General features: G+C 40.6%; 1 protein-coding gene across 17 annotated transcripts in view; it reads right to left on the minus strand.

The window, feature by feature from the left end:
* Positions 1–21,496, minus strand: part of tcf4 (transcription factor 4) — a 544,855-nt gene that overhangs the window by 192,248 nt on the left and 331,111 nt on the right. For all 17 annotated transcript variants that reach the window (XM_078422241.1, XM_078422913.1, XM_078422070.1 and 14 more), the window contains 2 exons: positions 19,882–20,017; positions 6,968–7,017 (listed from right to left, as the gene is read on the minus strand). In XM_078422241.1, the coding sequence (XP_078278367.1) occupies positions 6,968–7,017; positions 19,882–20,017 (186 nt within the window). The remainder of the gene's footprint in view (positions 1–6,967; positions 7,018–19,881; positions 20,018–21,496) is intronic.

The raw sequence follows: 21,496 nt of genomic DNA on the forward strand, positions 1-21,496 counted from the left end.
ATTGAATCAGCCAGTTTCCCAATTTCAGTTACCCTTTTCACCTAGTATTTTCAATCCTTCCAATGCTCCATCAGCATTCTTTATTGAAATGTTGTTATCCCTTTCTGACGCATGTGAAACATTTATATTAATTGAAAATATATCAATTAAATAGAAAATGCCGGAAACAATCAGGACATTTTGATTAAGTCTTTTCAACTGTTTCCCTTTGCGCAGATACTACCTGACTTGATGAATGTTCCCAGCAATTTCTGTTTCAGTCCAATTTCTAGCACTTGCAATTATTTTTACTTTATTATCTTAGGGATGTAATGCTGAGGCTCTATAAGGTGCTGGTAAGGCTGCATTTGGAATATTGTGAGCAATTTTGGGCATCATATCCGAGGAAGGATGTGCTGGCTCTGGAGAGAGTCCAAAGGAGGTTCACAAGAATGATCCTAGGAATGAGTAGGTTAACCTATGATGAGCGTTTGTCAGCACTGGGCCTGTACTCGCTGGAGTTTAGAAGAATGAGAGGGGGAACCTCATTGAAACATACAGAATAGTGAAAGGCTTGGATGGAGTGAGATGTGGAGAGGATGTTTCCACTAGTGGGAGAATCTTGGACTAGATGTCATAGCCTCAGAATTAAAGGATGCTCTTTTAGGAAGATGAGGAGAAATTTCTTTTGTCAGAGGGTGGTGAATCTATGGAATACTGTGCCACAGGAGGCTGTGGAGGCTAAGTCAGTGGATATTTTTAAAGCAGAGATAGATAGATTTTTGATTAGTATGGGTGTCTGAGTTTATGGGGAGAAAGCAGGAGTAAGGGGTTAGGAGGGAGAGATAGATCAGCCATGATTGAATGGCAGAGTAGACTTGATGGGCCGAATGGCTTAATTGTACTCCTATCACTTATGACCTTATGATCAATTTTCTCATGACTGGTCAAGATGAAACAGCAAAATGCATGATCTATTCTTCCCAGGAAGCTATTAAGAATTGTGTGCATCACTAGTCATGTCTTTTGGAGATAAACCTGACAGTGTAGATTATCTCATATTTCTTCGTCAGCCCTGTATTGTGAAGAGGCAAATTCCCCTTTTAACAGCTGATGAGAAATAAGAACATGTTCTTGGAACAAAGCTGAGGCAAACTATACAATTTGGGACTATATTACAGAGTTTTTGCAATGTAAATTAGAACTATGAATCACCTCAGGGAGCAGTTATGAGAACCTCACTATCTCTGAAGCATTTTCATTCAATAATATTGGCCCAGACTTTGCTTTGTGAATGAGGACAAAGCTTTTAATATAACCTGGGTCAGACAAACAGACAGAAATCCCCACAAATCATCATGTTTTACAGACAATTTTTGGAGTAAATTGCTATCTAAGACAATGAATGGCAAGGGCCATTTAGTTTAGAGTTTAGAGATACAGCTCGGAAAGAGGCCCTTCGGCCCACCGAGTCACACCAACTAGCGGTCTCCATACACTAGCACTATCCTATACACTAATTTACCGAAGCCAATTAATCTACAACCCTGTACATCTTTGGAATGTGGAGAAAACCAGAGAAGCCAGGGAAAACCCACATGGTCCCGGAGAGATGGTACAAACTCCGTACAGACAGCACCCGAGGTCAGGATCAAACCCGGATCTCCGGCGCTATAAATCAGCAAATTTACCACTGTGCCGCTGATTTCTTTTTGCTGACATTAAAATTTCAGCAAATGAATCTCAATTTTCTCAATAAGGACTGTAAACTATTTGCCCTCTATATTTTGATTGATGCTCATTATTAGAATGACCAATCTAATGACCAATGGTGAAGGTGTGGAATTCTCTGCCTCAGAAGGCAGTGGAGGCCAGTTCGTTGGATGCTTTCAAGAGAGAGCTGGATAGAGCTCTTAAGGATAGCGGAGTGAGGGGGTATGGGGAGAAGGCAGGAACGGGGTACTGATTGAGAGTGATCAGCCATGATCGCATTGAATGGCGGTGCTGGCTCGAAGGGCTGAATGGCCTACTCCTGCACCTATTGTCTATTGTCTATAATCCAATACTTGCTCTTTCTCGCCTAATACCAATAACCATTCTATCAAAAATTAAGATATTTTCTTTTACACAGAACATAGAACAGTTCAACAAAGGAACAGGCCCTTCAGCTCACAATGTCTATGCCAAGCATGATGCCGAACCAGAATGGTATCTGCCTGCACAAAATTCATATCCCTCAATTACCTGCATATCCATATGCCTATCCTAAAGCCTCAAGTGCCACTAGTGTATCTGCCTCCACCACTATCCCTAGCAGTGCGTTCCAGACACCCTCCACCCTGTGTGTAAAAAAAAAGCCTTGCACATTTCCTTTAAACTTTGTCCCTCTCACTTTAAAACAATACTTTAAAACATTTGAAATTTCCATACTGGGCAAAAGGTTCTGACTGTCTACCCTATCTATGCCTCTCATAATTTTGTATACTTTTATCAGATCTCTCTGTATCCTCCGTGTATTCCAGACAAAAACAATCCAAGTCTGTCCAAATGCTCCTTGTAGCTAATACTCTCTAATCCAGGCATCATTCCAGTTAATCTCAATCGACAAAGACAATTTGGCCCTTCGAGCCAGCACTGCCATTCAATGTGATCATGGCTGATCATTCTCAATCAGTACCCTGTTCCTGCCTTCTCCCCATACCCCCTGACTCCACTATCCTTAAGAGCTCTATCTACACCCTTTCACACCCTTTTCCAAGCCCCCATCTCTTCCACACCCTTTCCAAGCCTCCACATCCTTCCTTTATTTGCCCACAACAGTACAATTCCCAGTACAATATCTGTATTATTTAAAATTCACTGCATATTTTTATTAACAAATTCTATTCCTAAATCCAGTATGATCCTACTTTCTTTTCACATTTCATTACTCCAAAATGGAGACATACACTGCACAGAACAATAAATCCACAGTGAGTTAATAATTTTCCACAGGGCATGTTTCATTGGCAATCTTCCTGACTTGCTCCTATTTGTGACATTGATCAACTTAAACAATTAGAGGAGCTTAAATTGGAGATGCTCCCCCTTGATATGTTTGGAATTATACATCTGTAAGCCCAGAGCTGAACTTCATCTTCTGCCATGATTGATGGAGATCGACCTAATCCCATAACTTGCTGCTAAAGTAATGGCGATGCCTACGGTACACACTGCTGCTTAAAAAAACTTCAGCAAAGGACCCGAAGCAGAGCTAAAATCACACATTCATAGGTTGTTACCTGAGCTGGGCTTCACACCAATTACTTTATACAAACAACATTTAGATGATCATCTCTGTAGTAATTGAACGTTATGGTGTTCCTACATTTGCACATCAGATACAAAATCAAGTCACCAAAGGTTAACTACTATTCATTCATGTCTAAGTACTGCCAATTTAGTAAAACTTATCAGTTATAATCAACAACTCCAGAACTCAGGTTTCAACTATCGTTGTTATTTTAACTTTTTATTTTAATAATAATAATAATAATAATAATAATAAACATTTATTTTATATAGTGCTCAAAGACGCTTTACAAAACAGTCATGACATAAAAACAAACAGATGAACTGTCATGACGGAGAAGCGGCGAACAAATAGCGCCAGCGTCCTCTCACGTTAGGGTCCGGCAGTAGACAATAAAGAACACAAGACACACCATTACAATTTTAACACAAACAGCCATCACAGTGATTGCTCCAGGCACACCCTCACTGTGATGGAAGGCAAAGAAAAGTCTTATCTCCTCTTAGTGCTCTTTTCTCATCTAACCCTTCTTTTCATTCATTTCTCCCACTGAACCCGATTGAAGATGAACGGAGATGTTTCCTTAACAGTGCTTATAGTGTCAGTTTCACAGTCCTTTAGTCTGTTTGGTTAAGGAGGTTATCGATTGCATATCCTGTTCACTCAGGTTTGAGATGTAACATTTGCTGTAACATTTTTAGCTTGGATTTTCAGCAATGGCACACAAATATTTAAATACTGTCACATAAAGGCGGATCCAACATGTAGCAGGTAGCATTAGATCTCCCACCACCATCAGATGATGGCGAATAAGACTAGTTACAACAAACCAGCACAATTAGAAAAACTCTTTAAGCCAGAGGGCAAAAACAGATATGGAACTTAGGAAAACAATTACTCTCTTCGCACAACCAACATGTAACTAATGCAAAATGTTTACTCTTTGGATGTGTGCCAGCAAGAGTTAGAGGTAGAATAAATATGTACTGAAGGATTTATTTTAACTTTCTCTAGCTTACTTATTCATGGAAGGTGAAGATCAAAACAAGGCACAATGATTTTCCTGTCACTACAGCATTTAGATGCACCACAATATTACAAGAGGATCAAACTATAATTTGCCAAACAACAAAATAATCACATACTGACCAAGGAACAGTTCATAGTCAATAAATGTAATGGGGTAGAATGACTTGTAAAGTTGTTAGGAACAGCTGTAACTCACTTTAGAAAACCCGTTTTAGCTGCACCAACACAGCAACGTATATAGTAAATCCATGGCATTTTACAATCCAAAAAGATTCTTATTCTATTTTAGCATCTTTAAAGAAGTAATGGATGCCATAATATGCAGTTCACAATGAATGCCAAAGTGGAGTTATTTCTGTTCTTAACAGGGAATCACAATTCAATAATCTGAATAATGTTGTGATAGTTTAGTGGAAAATGAGCAATAAAAACATAATTTCTGCCATTCATTCACAGCTTTGCTCAGTTCGTGAATTATCTTAGTTGTCAATAGATTTAATACTATTTGAACTCCACTACGATTGGCCTCAGTTAAGGATGGGAAAATCTGCCAGGTTTTTCCTGGACATTCATGGAGCATTTTCAAACGTGAAAACTTGCTATCTATTCTCAGGCAAATGACTATTTAGGTGCAAAGCTCGTGTGATGAATGGTGAGTTAGAAATGTGCTCCAGCAGAAGAGCCATATAATCTGCCTCTACATGAAGAATAGGTGGAAAACAAAGGCTACTGTTAAGGACAGAAAGGTGTTGGGGGTGAGAAGGATTCAACAAGCAAATCTACTTCTGATTAAACAATCTACAATGCCCTCCATAATGTTTGGGACAAAGACCCATCATTTATTTATTTGCCTCTGTACTCCTCAATTTGAGATTTGTAATAGTGCACATTGTCAGATTTCAATAAAAGCCATTTTTATACATTTTGGTTTCAGCATGTAGTAATGTGTTTATACATGTCCCTTATAGTCTTTCCTCCAGTCTTTCCATCACCTTTGGAAACTTTTATTGCTGTTTATCAACATGAGAACCAAAGTTGTGCCAATGAAAGTCAAAGGAGCCATTAAGAGACCGAGAAGCACGAATAAAACTGTTAGCGACTTCAGCCAAACCTTAGGCTTGTCAAAATCAACTGTTTGGTACATCATTAAGAAGAAAGAGAGCACTGGTGAGCTTATTAATCACAAAGGGACTGGCAGGCCTAGGAAGACCTCCACAGCTGATGACAGAAGAATTCTCTCAATAATAAAGAAAAATCCCCAAACACCTGTCTGACAGATCAGAAACACTCTTCAGGAGTCAGGTGCGGATTTGTCAATGACCACTGCCCGCAGAAGACTTCATGAACAGAAATACAGAGGTTACACTGCAAAATGCAAACCACTAGTTAGCTGCAAAAATAGGATGGCCAGGTTTACAGTTTGCCAAGTAGTACTTAAAAGAGCAACCACAGTTCTGGAAAAAGGTCTTGCCGACAGATGAGATGAAGATTAACATATCAGAGTGATGGCAAGAGCAAAGTATGGAGGAGAGAAGGAACTGCCCAAGATCCAAAGCATACCACCTCATCTGTGAAACACGGTGGTGGGGGTGTTATGGCCTGGGCATGTATGACTGCTGAAGGTACTGGCTCACTTATCTTCATTGATGATACAACTGCTGATGGTAGCAGCATAATGAATTCTGAAGTGTATAGACACATCCTATCTGCTCAAATTCAAACAAATGCCTCAAAACTCATTGGCCGGTAGTTCATTCTACAGCAAGACAATGATCCCAAACTTACTGCTAAAGCAACAAAGGAGTATTTCAAAGCTACAAAATGGTCAATTCTTGAGTGGCCAAGTCAATCACCCGAACTGAACCCAATTGAGCATGCCTTTTACATACTGAAGAGAAAACTGATGGGGACTAGCCCCCAAAACAAGCCTAAGCTAAAGCTGGCTGCAATACAGGCCTGGCAGAGCATCACCAGAGAAGACACCCAGCAACTGGTGATGTCCATGAAATCGCAGACTTCAAGCAGTCATTGCATGCAAAGGATATGCCACAGAATACTAAACACGACTACTTTCATTTACATTACATTGCTGTGTCCCAAATATTATGGTGCCCTGAAATGGGGGGACTATGGATAAACACTGCTGTAATTTCTACATGGTGAAACCAAAATGTATCAAAATGGCTTTTATTAAAATCTGACTTTAACCGCATGAGATTGTTTTCTGTTACAAACGTCGAATTGTGGAGTCCAGAGGCAAATAAATAAATGAATGGTCTTTATCCCAAACATTATCGAGTTAAACAACCACAAAACAAAGTGAAATCAGAGATTTATCAACTCTAGAATTTATTAATTCATGGCTTTTATAAAACCAAGGAGCAGATACATCTCGCCACATTTTGATGGCAGAAGAAATGAAGTTTAAGTTGCAATACTGATACTATAAATATCAGAATGAGTTGCTGACCATGTGGCTGTACAACATGAACAAATGATTCACAAACTGATCTTACAAAACAAAGTTTCCCCGCAACAGTGAAATATAATTTCCACGATATTGCACCAACTTTGCGACTCATTATTGACATGTCCCCTTGGACTTTAAAATATTTTTTATCTGTACTTGAACTATCAGCAAATGAAAAACTGAACAACATAACTTACCGAAGATGGTAAACCTGGAGGCACCTTCCTAATTTTTTTCGGTGGCATTTCTGCAATACAGTAAATCAACTTGTTAGTAGAAATGTCTTTAAGCAAAGGCTATTTTTTAATTACACTAGTGTATATACTTTCCTTGGATGGAAAGATGCGAAGAACAATGCTAAATTAATAGATCTCAAACAAAATCATATAGACGGAATTTACATAATTTTCCTTTCACCCCTAATCCTAACTGTAGTGGCTCCTATTGGGGTGAAGTCCTGCAGACGATCAGTTTTTAATACATAGAACAGTACAGCACAAGAGCAGGGCCTTCAGCCTACAATGTCTGTGCCAAACATGTTGCCAAGACCATCTCTTACCCACCTGCACATAATTCATAAATATTAATTCCCTGCATATCCATATACCTATCCAAGAGTCTTTTAAACAATACCATCGTATGCCTCAAACACTACCATTTGCAGCTTATTTCCAAAATGGTTACATTGCACAAAGGAAATGATCAATGAATATTGCAAAGCTGTCATCCAACTTGAGGCAAAATGATCTCACTAATTACCTACCTACTGTATATTCGCACATTCCTAAGAAAAGACACTCAGAAAATTGTTTTTTTTTAAATTTGCTTTTCAGTCCAGGGATGTCCATGGTAAAGCCCCAACAACAGTGACCGAGTCAAAGAGTCATACCATGTGGAAACAGGCCCTCTGGCCGAACTTGCCCACTTGGACCTACATGTCCCATCTACACTTGTCCCACTTGCCTGTGTTTGGCCCATATCCCTCTAAGTCTGTCCTATCCATGTACCTGTCTAATTGCTTCTTAAACATTGTGAGAATCCCTGCCTCAACTACCTGCTCTGAAAGCTCATTCCACACACCCACCACCCTTTGTGTGAAATGAATAGCTGAGGATCAACTAATTAACAGACATTAGCTTTGCATAGTTCAGTATCATGCCAGCCAGAGTTTGTACCATGTGGGCCACCAAAGAAGCATTGACTATGAGTTTCTCTGCTTGGGCTGGCTTTTTCAGAGAGGTATCCAGGAGATGATGGCATGCAAATGAAATAAGGGCAGTACTTTCAACCATGCAACAATGAAATAGCTTTTCCACTCTTAAATTTGTATAGCATGGAAGATATCAGAGAGTGGTGAATCTGTGGAATTCTCTGCCATAGAAGTTAGTTGAGGCCAGTTCATTGGCTATATTTAAGAGGAGTTAGATGTGGCCCTTGTGGCTAAAGGGATCAGGGGGTATGGAGAGAAGGCAGGTACGGGATACTGAGTTGGATGATCAGCCATGATCATATTGAATGGCGGTGCAGGCTCGCAGGGCCAAATGGCCTACTCCTGCACCTATTTTTTATGTTTCTATGTTTCTAATATTGAGAAATCAGTAAATGCAAAAATGAAGATATAAATCAAAATTTATATGGGAAACTTGAAACTCAAGGTAAGTTTTACTAATAAAATGGCTTCTGTGTGAGATAGTGTTTCCTGGCTAAGCAGCAACACTCAGCAGCATGTGCAGTAAAATCAGTAGCTACACCATAGGAGCACCTGATAACTTTTGACAACTTGCATCTGATTTTTACCAATGAATAATGGGACATGCAGCTAAACCTGTCAAAAGCGACCACCCGTGGTTCCCACAAAAGTGGTCCTTATTCACAGGTGGTCCCCTCCACATGGCTGTCAATTAAAATCACATCTGAAAATACTCAACCTCTATACCATCACTTTTTATATTGCCGCTATAATGTTAAACGATCTCAAAGCGCAGGTTCATTAAGACAGTGAATCACAGATGGAACTGCAAACAATTGGCTGCACTTCACAGCTGGCCACTCCTTGCAGCCACCGCTGCAACACACGACGATGTCAACATTGCTGGTCATTATCGACTGATGATCTTTTCCATGTGCCACTGCCAATGGGGTTTTACTATGTAACTGGTAAAACTTCAATCAATCATTCTTTTGTAGTTGTCGGACGACTATTTTCTCCCTTAACCTTTACCACTGAGATGCATGAAGGATAGGTTTGGTGGTTTAATTGTTCTCATTATTAAATTCACTCCTACTTAAAAGTTTCAATTTCATCACATTGAATTGTAACATATATTGTCCAAGTGATAGGGACACAATTGCACTTTATTTTCTGCTAAAAGTGGTACTGAGTTAGCAGTTATAAAATCTGGGTTATGTTCATAACTTCAAATTTGCTCAATAATAATAATAATAAGTACTTTATTCGTCCCACAACACATACAGCATATTCTCACTAGTTACTGACAGAGAATAAGGATAAGGTGACCATTGAACAGGAAAGCCATCTCAGAATTTGGATTAAACTGCTTAAACATTGCTTTATTTGCCTGTGATGTCATCTCAAGGCAATAAGAACGTGCAAAAATATTGAATATGATTATTCAGCAAACTGGCTTGCTTCACAAGCCTTGCATATTTTAACTTATTGAAGAATTGATCCTTCCCAATTAATCTCTTTGGGGAAAATTAAAAATAGTTTTCCCCAAAGGTAATAAACCACGGAATACACTGATGAGCCAAAACTTAAAAACCACCTGCCTAATATGCTGTTGATCCTCCGTGTGCCGCCAAAAGCTGCCGAGGTATGGACTCTACAAGACCCCTGGAGGTGTCCTGTGGTATCTGGCACCAAAACATTAGCAGCAGATCCTTCAAGTCCTGTAAGTTGCGAGGTGGAGCCACCGTGGATCGGACTTGTCGATCCAGCACATCCCACAGATGCTCAATCGAATCGAGATCTGGAGAATTTGGAGACCAGGGCAACACCGTGAACACTTCATCATGTTCCTCAAACCATTCCCGAACAATGTGTGCAGTGTGGCAGGGCGCATTATCCTGCTGAAAGAGGCCACAGCCATCAGGGAATACCATTGTCATGAAGGGGTGTACCTGGTCTGCAACAATGTTTATGTAGGTGACACGTGTCAAATTGACGTCCACATGAATGGCCGGACCCAGGGTTTCCCAGCAGAACATTGCCCAGAGCATCACACTCCGTCCACCGGTTTGTCGTCTTCCCACAGTGAATCCTGGTGCCATCACTTCCCCAGGTAAACGGCGCACATGTACACGGCCATCCACGTGATCTAAAACGGGACTCATCCGACCAGGCGACCTTCTTCCTCTGTTCCAAGTTCCAGTTCCGACGCTCGTGTGCCCAATGTAGGCCCTTCCGACGGTGGACAGGGGTCATCATGGGCACGCAGACCCATACGCAGCAGGATGCGATGCACTGTGTATTGTGACACATTCCTCCCGTGACCACCATTAAAATCTTCTGTGACTTGTGCCACAGTGGACCTTCCGTCGGTTTGGAACCGGACGGGATAGCCTTCGTTGCCCTCGCGCATCGATGAGCCTTGGGCGCCCAACACCCTGTCGCCGGTTTCTGGTTTGCCCCTCCTCGGACCACTGTCTGTAGGTACTCACCACCGGGGGCACCCCACAAGCCTTGCCGTTTCACAGATGCTCTGACCCAGTCGTCTGGCCATAACAATTTGGCCCTTGTCAAAGTCGCTCAGGTCTTTACTCCTCCCCATTTCTCCTGCATCCAACACATCAACTTCAAGAACTAAATGTTCATTTGCTGCCTAATATATCCCATCCCTTGACAGGTGCCATTGTAACAAGATAATCAATGTTATTCACTTCACCTATCAGTGATCGTAATGTATTGGCTCATCGGTGTATACTGCAGACTAAGGATGCTGCTTTTTGAAAGAAATTTCATGCTACTCTTAATTTTATAGAATGCATTGCTTAATTCCCTCCAACCGGAGGACTGGGAGAAATTTATAACAGAGGACAAAGTGGTTAATTAAGGGGGGGGAGGGAAGAGCACGAAAGAAAGCTTGCGGTGAATATAAAACCTGACTGTAAAAGCTTCTTTATAGATGTAAAAAGGAAAAGATTAGTGAAGACAAATGTTGGTCCCTTACAATCAGAGACAGGTGAATTTATAATTGGAAACAAGGAAATGGCAGAACAGTTAAATGAGTACTTTGGTTCTGTCTTCACCAAGGAAGACACAAACAATCTCCCCGAAATATTAGGGGACTGAGGATCTAGTGGGAAGGAGGAACTGAAGGGAATCCACATTAGTCAGGAATTGGTATTAGGTAAACTACCCCCGGTGGGACTGAAGGCAGATAAATCCCCAGGGTCTGATGGTCTGCATCCCAGAGTACTCAAGGAGGTGGCTCTAGAAATCGTGGATGCATGGATACCATGGATGCATTTTCCAATGTTCTCTTGACTCTTGATTAGTTCCTGTGGACTGGAGGGTAGCCAATGTGATCCCACTTTTTAAGAAAGGACAGAGAGAGAAAAAGGGGAATTATAGACCAGTTAGCCTTACATCGGTAGTGGGAAAGATGCTTGAGTCGATTGTTAAATATGTTATTGCAGAGCATTTGGAAAGCAGTGACAGGATTGGTCAAAGTCAGCATGGATTTATGAAGGGGAAATCATGCTTGACTAATCTTCTGGAATTTTTTGAGGATGTCACAAGTAGAATGAATAAGGGAGGGCAATTGGATGTGGTGTAACTAGACTTTCAAAAAGCCTTTGGCAAGGTCCCACACAAGAGATTATGGTGCAAAATTAGAGCACATGCAGGCATGTGAGTGAGGTAAAAAAAAAGAGGAAAATTTACACACAAAATTACCAGTTTCAATCCTCTTTTAGTGCAGTTCAAAGTAAAAACAGACATTTCAAAATAATGTGAAATTGTCACTGTATACTAATAACATTTTGAAGTAAATTCGCACATTAATTGATAATCAGCCCAAAAAGGTGGTAATTGACTTTTCTGTTGTGTTTTATATTTTAACCCCGTCTTAATTAATTTAGTTATGTAACCTTGCACTTAAATTTATTATTTACTCATTACAGTTTCACCACTGATTTTCTGGCACTCTTGGTTCCAGAGCTTTGCTGGTTTATCCAGCCGGCCAAGGAAGTTGGCTACGGGGATAGATGTGCTGGCTCCAGCTGGGCTGGAGTTCCAGAGTCCCAGCCGCAGGTTGCAAATTCAACCCACTGATCGGCCATGGAAGTTCCGATGAGGTCGAGTTTGGCTGCCTTGCCCAGCCGAGGTGCCACATTTTCGGGGAGACTTCCAGGGCGCGCAGGGGATTTCTCTCGGAACTCCTAGCGACCTCAAGCGGAACCCTAGTGTTCATTACAAGTCTATACATCGTTTATTTTCTTTTTTTTTCGATACGATTTTTCCTTTGGTAAACGCGATTTTGGCAAAGTGAAAAACGCGGAAATCATGCAAAAAGCGCGGAAAATTGATTTTAAAAAAGTGGAAATCCGGAAAATCCGCATGCCTGACATGGTATTGGGGTAGGGTATGGACATGGATAGAGAGCTAATTGGCAGACAGAAAACAAACAGAAGGAATTAACGGGCCCTTTTCAGAATGCCAGGCGGTGACTAGTGGGATGCTGCAAGGCTTGGTGCTGAGACCCCAGTTATTTACAATATATATTAAAGATTTAGATGAGGGAATTAAATGTGATATCTCCAAATTTGCGGATGACACAAAGCTGGATGGCAGTGTGAACTGCGAGGAGGATGCTATGACGCTGCAGGGTGACTTGGATAGGTTGGGTGAGTGGGCAGATGCACGGTAGATGCAGTATAATGTGGATAAATGTGAGATTATCCACTTTGGTGGCAAGAACAGGAAGGCAGATTATTATATGAATGGTAGGAAGACACAAAATGCTGGAGTAACTCAGCGGGACAAGCAACATCTCTGGAGAGAAGGAATGGGTGACGTTTTGGGTCGAGACTGTCAAGAACCAAGCTAAATACAATCAGCTGAAATGAGGGGATAACAAAAAAGGCAAGAACATGAAATGAGAAAAGAACAGCTGATATCATGGGAGCAACAAGGGTCTCGTCCCGAAACGTCACCCATTCGTTCTCCCCAGAGATGCTCCCTGTCCCGCTCTGTTACTGTAGCATTTTGTGTCTACTTTTGATTTAAAACAGCATCTGCAGTTCTTTTCTACACATTATCTGAAAAGGGGAGGTGTGCAATGGGACCTGGGTGTGCTTGTACATCAGTCACTGAAAGTAAGCATGCAGGCGCAACAGGCAGTGAAGAAAGCTAATGGCATGTTGGCCTTAATTGCGAGAGGATTTGAGTTTAAGAGCAAGGAGGTCCTACTGCAGTTGTACAGGGCCCTGGTGAGACCAGGGTATTGTGTGCAATTTTGGTCTCCTAATTTGTGGAAGGACTTTATGCTATTGAGGGAGTGCAGCGTCAGTTCACCAGGTTAATTCCCGGGATGGCGGGACTGACATATGATGAAAGAATGGGTTGACTGGGCTTATATTCACTGGAATTTAGAAGGATGAGAGGAGATCTTATAGAAACATAAAATTCTTAAAGAATTGGACAGGCTAGATGTAGGAAAAATGTTCCCGATGTTGAGGGAGTCCAGATCCAGGGGTCACAGTTTAAGAATAAGGCCATTTAAGACTGCGATGAGGAAAAACTTCAGACAGAGTTGTGAATCTGTGGAATTCTCTGCCACAGAAGGTAGTGGAGGACAATTCACTGGATGCTTTCAAGAGAGAGTTAGATTTCGCTCTTCGGGCTAAAGGAATCAAGTGATGTGGGGAAAAAGCAGGAACGGGGTACTGATTTTAGATGATCAGCCATGATCATATTGAATGGCGTTGCTGACTCGAAGGGCCGAGTGGCCTACTCCTGCACCTATTTTTCTATGTTTCTAACTGGCCATATTGTGCTGGGGGAACATGACAATAGGTTAACTGTCAAATGTTCAAAATGCATTTAACTCTTCCATTGCGAGTAGCAACGTCCATTCATTTAGGTGACATCATTTTTAGCAGGCAGGCTGTGATGATAGGGAAATGATATGAAACATTTTTTTTCATAACAAGCGAAAAACGCGCAGCTTTAAACTTTTTATTTTGCTTTAGCAAAATAGATAATGATTAATTATTTAAAATAAAAAAATAGTTGTTCAAGTGATGCAAAGAGGTTAAGAGTGAATATCAAACTATTTCATGCAGTATTATAAATCTAATCACTGCTTGAAATTCAGCTCTGGGACATACAATGCAGTCGGCAATAGCTTGAGATTCACTCTTACCTTTCGCGGCAATACCCTGAATCACAATAAGATTTGTTGCCAGCTCTCGATTAACTTACATTAATTTCACTGCAGTGACTTTTGGGGACAATATACTGACAGTACAAAGCATTGTGACAGTATGGATATTTCCTAACTTTATGAAGGATGCATACATAGTTCTTGAAGCCTCAAGACTCTTTGTGAAGATGTACATAAATGGAAAAGGAAATGGAAATGGAAACCGGTTGATGAAATTATAACCTATCACATGTGAAGTTTTCATTATGTTTTAACTGGTTCCTCATTAAATATTTTCAAGCAGTCAATATGTACAAGATATCTTGCCATCCCCACTTGATAAGTTTGCGAACTGGATCCATCTTAAGAAAAAAATGTAACTTCATATTTTGATACAATGGCTACTGATATAACTATTAGTCTATCAGGAGAACAAATTATAAAGTACTGGGTGTTGTTTGCAGTGCAAAATATTTATTTCCTTTTGGCATTTAAAGTAAAAGCTTCATGTCAGCTGCAAAGCTCTTCATAAGGTCTCATGAAATGAGCAAACATTGGGAAACAGATAGTCCACGATAGTCCACCAAAACTAGAGAAGGATGCAAGTATCTCTTTGCTTTTCAAGGCACTAAACAACATAGCAATTTATTTTCCAATTCATGTCCTTCCTCTGGTTTCTAATCAAACCCATCACTTCTGATATTTTCCATTAAAATTGACTGAGGGTTCCGAGATACTAGCACCCAGATAAATTCATACTACTGAGCAATAATGAGATTACATCACATGCAAAAATAAGTTCATAGGTTCATAAGTCTATTCCGCCATTCAATCATGGCTGATCTATCTTTTCCTCTTCACCCCATTCTCCTGTCAACTCACATAACCCCTGACACCCATACTAATAATGCTCAGATTAATGATGTTTGAGGATGCTCCTCAAACTGCAGAGCATCTTGGACAATACAGCTCACCCTCTCCATGGCACACTGGTTAACCTGAGGATCACCTGCAGCAACAGACTGGTTCTACCAAGATGCAGTACAGAATGCCACAGGAGATCCTTTTACCCTGTGGCTATCAAACTGTATAACTCCTTCCCCTTCTGTCATAGGGTAGACTGACTCCCCTCCCTCTCCCCAATCATTGCACATCGCCAATACTAGACTATCCACTCGTCACTTTGATTTCCTGTTTTATGTATTATTGTGAGGCAAATGAGAATTCCAATTTACTTAAACTTTATTTAAGCTTTAAGCAACTCATTTCTGTAATAAACATCTTCAAAGCGTCTGGAAATTATCGCTGATTCCGCAGGCCTCGCCCGCCCGAGAGTCACGTACATGTGCACACTTAATTTTCCCCTCCTATTTATAAGTTGAGATGGTCAGGAGGTTTAGTATGTCTTGATGACCGGCAGCACTGGAGCATCAGGAGATAATGATGTTTCGATAGCTGGTGGTACATATATTGCTTGGTCATCAACTTCACTCATATTGTTATTTACATTTTCAATTTTAGAATTACTTATAGAAGTTTTCATTGGGGATGATGGGAGTGTTGAAGGAAGTTCTCGATTAATATTATCAAGGAGTGATGGAGCTGATGGAGCAGATGGAGATGGTGCAAGGTCACGAAGTGAGACAGTTGACTGACGTCCATCCTGATACTTGATAGTTGCATAAGAAGGGTTGACATCAGTCAGTTCAACTTCATCAACAAAGGGCTCATTCTTATTTGATCGGACATATCGACGAAGCAACACAGGCCCAGGGTTAGTCAACCATGATGGCAGAGAAGTACCACTAGAAGAACGCCGTTTGAAGTTAAAGAACCGCTCATGTGGAGTAGTATTGGTAGCAGTTGACAGTAGAGATCTGATGGAGTGTAATGCATCTGGTAGAACACATTCCCACTGCCGATCTGGTATGTCATTTGACTTTAAAGCCAGTTTCATTGCTTTCCAAATGATTCCGTTATACCTCTCAACCTGACCATTTCCAATAGGATGATATGGTGTTGTTTTACTTGTTGCAATTCCTCTATTAGAAAGGTAGTCCTTTAAATCTTTTGACATGAATGAGGTGCCCCTATCAGAATGTATGTAACTTGGAAATACACAGAATGAAAACAGTTGATCTAAACATTTGATAACCGTAGCAGCTGACATATTTGGACAACGAAAGGCAAATGGAAACCTCGAATATTCATCAACTATGGTAAGTATATAAACATTTTGAGAGGAGGATGGTAAAGGCCCTTTGAAGTCAATACTCAAACATTCCATAGGTTGAGTAGCTTTGATCAGTCTTCCTTCTTCAGGACGGAAAAACCTTGGTTTTAATTCAGCACAGATTGTACATGAAGCACACGTCATCTTCACATCTTCTGTAGAGAAAGGTAAGTTTTTGGAACGAACATAGTGTAACATACGAGTGACTCCAAGATGACACAGCCCATTGTGAAGATCAGTGAGTGCAGAAGAATGAACAGAGGCACAAAATGCTCGAGTTAATGTATCCGGAGCAACATTATCCTTACCAGGGCGGTACTCAATTGAATAACTATATGCAGATAATTCAATCCTCCATTCATGAATTTTACTGTTTTCAATCGTCGTTCGCTTCCGATTATCTAGCATAAAAGCTACTGAATGCTGATCTGTTATCAAAGTGAAGTGCTGGCGAGCAAGGAAATGACTCAATTTTCTCACTGCTTCAATAATTGCTGTAGCTTCCTTTTCAACGGGTGGGCAATGCAATTCACTACTTTGGAGAGTACAAGACATGAAAGCCACTGGTCGTCCTCATTGATTTAATGTTGCTGATACTGCTAAATCAGAGGCATCACATTCAACAACAAAGGGGAGATCCTCATCGATGGCGTGTAATGTCGCAGATTCTAATTGTTTCTTTAAAGAAGTAAAGGCACCAATTGCTGTAGAGTCAAGGGGGAAAGATTTTGCTCTAATCAAAGGTTGAAATTTTTCAGAGAAATTTGGTATCCATTTAGCATAATATGCAAACATGCCAAGAACCCTTCGTAGAGAGTTTAATGAAGCTGGAATAGGTATCACGGAGTGGGCGGAGTCTTTCTGGAACAGGCTTGATTATATCATTTCCAACCCAATAACCAATAATATTAATTTATGACACTGATATTATTGACTTAGCCTCATTTAATGTTAGATTTTTAGAATGTACAACTTCTAAAAACCATTGTACATTTTTGTCATGTTCAGCTTGGTCTTTTCCTGCAATAGTTATATTATCAAGATAAGGGAAAGTATCTTTATGGTTTTCCTGTTCAACAAGTTTGTCCATCTCTCTCTGAAAAACTGCCACACCATTAGTTACACCAAAAGGAACTTTGCAGTAGTGGTATAATTTTCCATTTGCTTCAAACGCAGTGTATTTCTTTTCTGATTCTTTCAAAGGAATTTGGTAGTAAGCACTTTTGAGGTCAAAAGTAGAGAATACCTTATACTTAGCTAATGTATTGATAATATCTATACGAGGTAATGGATATGCATCAAGCTCCGTGAACTGGTTTATAGTTTGAGAGTAATCAATGCAGAGTCTCTTTCTATGTCTCTCCAAGGGGTCCTTAACCACAACAACTTGTGCCCTCCAAGGGGAAGAGCTGGGCTCCATGATACCTTCTCGTAAAAGATTAGTTATTTGTTCACTTATAAAACTTTCTGGACTGCCAGAATCAAGTAGTACATTAAGTGTATGGCCATTGATGGATACCGTTGTAGCTGCATGAGACAAGCTCTGAGGAAATGCAGCTGTAATTGCACATAAAGAAGGCATATACATGGCAGCAGTCACACTTTTATTAGTTGCTTTGGACTTGCATACTCTAGAATAATGTCCCTTCTTGCCACAACTATTACAAGTTGCCTCTCGAGCTGGACATATCTCTCTATTTTGAATATTACCCCCGCAAGAGTAACACTTCCTTTTTGGATAAGTATATGCTGCAGCAAGGGCACATTTATCAGTAGAAATTGTTTCAGCTTGCTCCATTTTAGTACTTGGGTGGGATTCTTTTGTAGTAGTTGCAGCAGAATACACATTAGATGAGCCGTAAGCATCAGAAATTCTCTGAGCCAAGTCTAATGAGTAAGCATGATTGTAAGCTGACTGTAAATCCAAGATTTTGTTTTCTAATAGTCTCTGTCGTATTAAAGGCGATGCCAAACCATTGATAAACGAGTCTCGAATAAGTTCCTGTCGATATTGATCAGCTGTAACTGCTTTGAAGGCACAGTCTTTACTAAGTCTTTGAAGTTCTTGTAAAAACTCATCATGATTCACCAGGTTTTTGTTTATGAGTAGCAAGGAGGTGTCGAGCAAATATTATATTGGGTGTCTTGACGAAGAGTCTGCTTAATACATCAATAGCAGAATCATAAGTTGTACATTCCTCTATGTAATCATATAAGAAAATAACTGCAGATGCTGGTACAAATCGATTTATTCACAAAATGCTGGAGTAACTCAGCAGGTCAGGCAGCATCTCGGGAGAGAAGGAATGGGTGACGTTTCGGGTCGAGACCCTTCTTCAGTCTGAAGAAGGGTCTCGACCCGAAACGTCACCCATTCCTTCTCTCCCGAGATGCTGCCTGACCCTCTATGTAATCATATACATCATAAGAGACAGAGCTTATTTATGTCCTGAATTTGTCTGGTGCATTGTCGCCACACTCATCAAAGAAGTTATTTAGTGTACGAAGCCAGTGCTTCCATTCCTTTGCTGCAGTAGGTGAGTTGGGATCCAGATCCAAGCGTTGTGGTTTCAATAATTTCTCCATCTCGATGTCACACTGCTTAACTTCTGAGATTGAGTTGCTTAAATTGTTGCGAGGCAAATGAGAATTCCAATTTACTTAAACTTTACTTAAGCTTTAAGCAACTCATTTCTGTAATACACATCTTCAAAGCGTCTGGAAATTATCGCTGATTCAGCAGGCCTCGCCCGCCCGAGAGTCCCGCACATGCGCACACTTCATGTATCTTGTTGAGTTTTATGACTCTGATTCTTGATTACGATATGATACGATAGAACTTAATTTATCCCAGGAGGGAAATTGGTCTGCAAACAAATAAACTTCTATATAAATCATATTTTAATCAAGAAACTGTCCATCTCTGCCTTAAAATATCCATTGACTTGGCCTGCACAGCCTTCAGTGGCAATGAATTCCACCGATTCAACATCCTCAGACTGGAGAAATTCCTCCTGAACTCCTTTCTAAAGGTATGTCCTGTACATGCAGTTGTGCATTGACAGAAATGTGGAGGTTTTGGATTTTTTTTTCTTCAAGGATCCTGTTACAGAATACATTTTGAAATTCTAGCTTGTTAAAAATATACATAAACAAACTGGCAGTCCTCTCCAGTAGTCAGGAAGCAGTGAGCTCTTGGTTTAAGCCTTGCAGGAACCCAGTTGATGAGCTATAGTATCCATTCAATAAGGTTCATGTTTACATTCTCACCCAACAAGACATTGTAATAGTTCCTCAGACCGACGTTCAAATGGCGTTCACTTTTTAAATGGTAATTTATAACAATCAATATTGTAAATATTGAAAATAAAATCAAAGTAATTCATGGTATAACAGAACATAGAGTGCTTGAAGAACCGTAAGCAGGCCACTGAAGAATCGGAGTTCAAAGGGCAAAGGAAAGAAAAGTTAAAGGTGGAAGAGCACTCACCCATTGAGGAATCATGCATTGGTCGCCGGCGGGGATTATTGCTGGAATATGGATAATACTGTGACCCAGGCTTGGAGCCTGGAGGTGAAACGGCTCCCGGACTGCCCATACCTATGTCATGCCCAAGGAGACTGGACTGCAACATACAAAAAAAAAGTAAAACAATCGTTAGGATAGCCCTTTTGTTCTTAATGAATGACAATAGCCAGGATGGAAATATTTCACATCATTTTAGCCTCAATTAACTGCACCCTGCACTGAATGGAGCTGCAACTGCATAAGGCGTGTAACGTTGTAACTACAAATCCTATGGTACAAAAATGATGACTTATGAGAAGTTATTTCTGTTCATACTTATGGGACTTCTATTTCCCAATAATTGCTTTAAAGATTTTATTTTGCTTTTAAAGGTGCTGCAGACTACTTTTAAACCCAAACTACGTTCCTTGGGGTAAGTATTACCAATGATCTCAAATGAGACCCCAAAGCAAGCATGGCAGGCGGTAAACACTGTCTACATTAAGTTTGCTCTCAACAACGTGTAATTATACTGTAGCCATTACCTCCAGCAAAAACGGCCCAGAGAACTTCATATTTACACTTATCAAACAACTATTGATCTTAAGACTGATGACATGCGAGTTATAGACAAAAGACAATAAGTGCAGGAGGAGGCCATTCAGCCCTTCGAGCCAGCACCACCATTCAATGTGATCACGGCTGATCATTCTCAATCAGTACCCCGTTCCTGACTTCTCCCCATACCCCCTGACTCCGCTATCCTTAAGAGCTCTATCCAGCTCTCTCTTGAATGCATTCAGAGAATTGACCTCCACTGCCTTCTGAGGCAGAGAATTCCACAGATTCACAACTCTCTGACTGAAAAAGTTTTTCCTCATATCAGTTCTAAATGGCCTACCCCTTATTCTTAAACTGTGGCCCCTTGTTCTGGACTCCCCCAACATTGGGAACATGTTTCCTGCCTCTAACGTGTCCAACCCCTTAATAATCTTATACGTTTCGATAAGATCCCCTCTCATCCTTCTAAATTCCAGTGTATACAAGCCTAGTCGCTCCAGTCTTTCAACATATGAAAGTCCCGCCATTCCGGGAATTAACCTAGTAAACCTACGCTGCACAAAGTTGATCAAAGCCGTAGGTTTAAAGAAATGTCATATGAGGCAAGAGTAACAAAGCATTTTCAGGATGGAAAGGGATTCGAACCTTTGGGGCCCTAGCCGCTGAAGGCAGAGCTGTCTTCAGTGGAACAATTGTATCCATAAATGATCAAGAGATGGTAATTAAAAGAACACAAATATCTCGGAAGATTAATTGGCCAACGATGGTTACAGAGATAGGGAGGAATGAAGACATGAAAAGATTGGGAAATAAGAACAAAAGTGTGAAAATCATGGCATTTGCCAGCAGCACTCTCTACAGGCCAGCAAGCACAGGAGTAATGGGTGAACGGAACTTGTCCGAGTTAAGACATGGGAAGTAGATTTTCAGCGGATCTCTGATTTACAGATGAGGGACTGAGGGAAACATGCAAGGATTGCATTGAAATAAGTCCAGTCAATAGACACAAAAGGAATGAATGAATTTTTTTGCAGTA

The sequence above is a fragment of the Rhinoraja longicauda genome, chromosome 1, assembly GCF_053455715.1.
Source record: "Rhinoraja longicauda isolate Sanriku21f chromosome 1, sRhiLon1.1, whole genome shotgun sequence".
NCBI classification, from domain to species: Eukaryota; Metazoa; Chordata; class Chondrichthyes; order Rajiformes; family Arhynchobatidae; genus Rhinoraja; species Rhinoraja longicauda.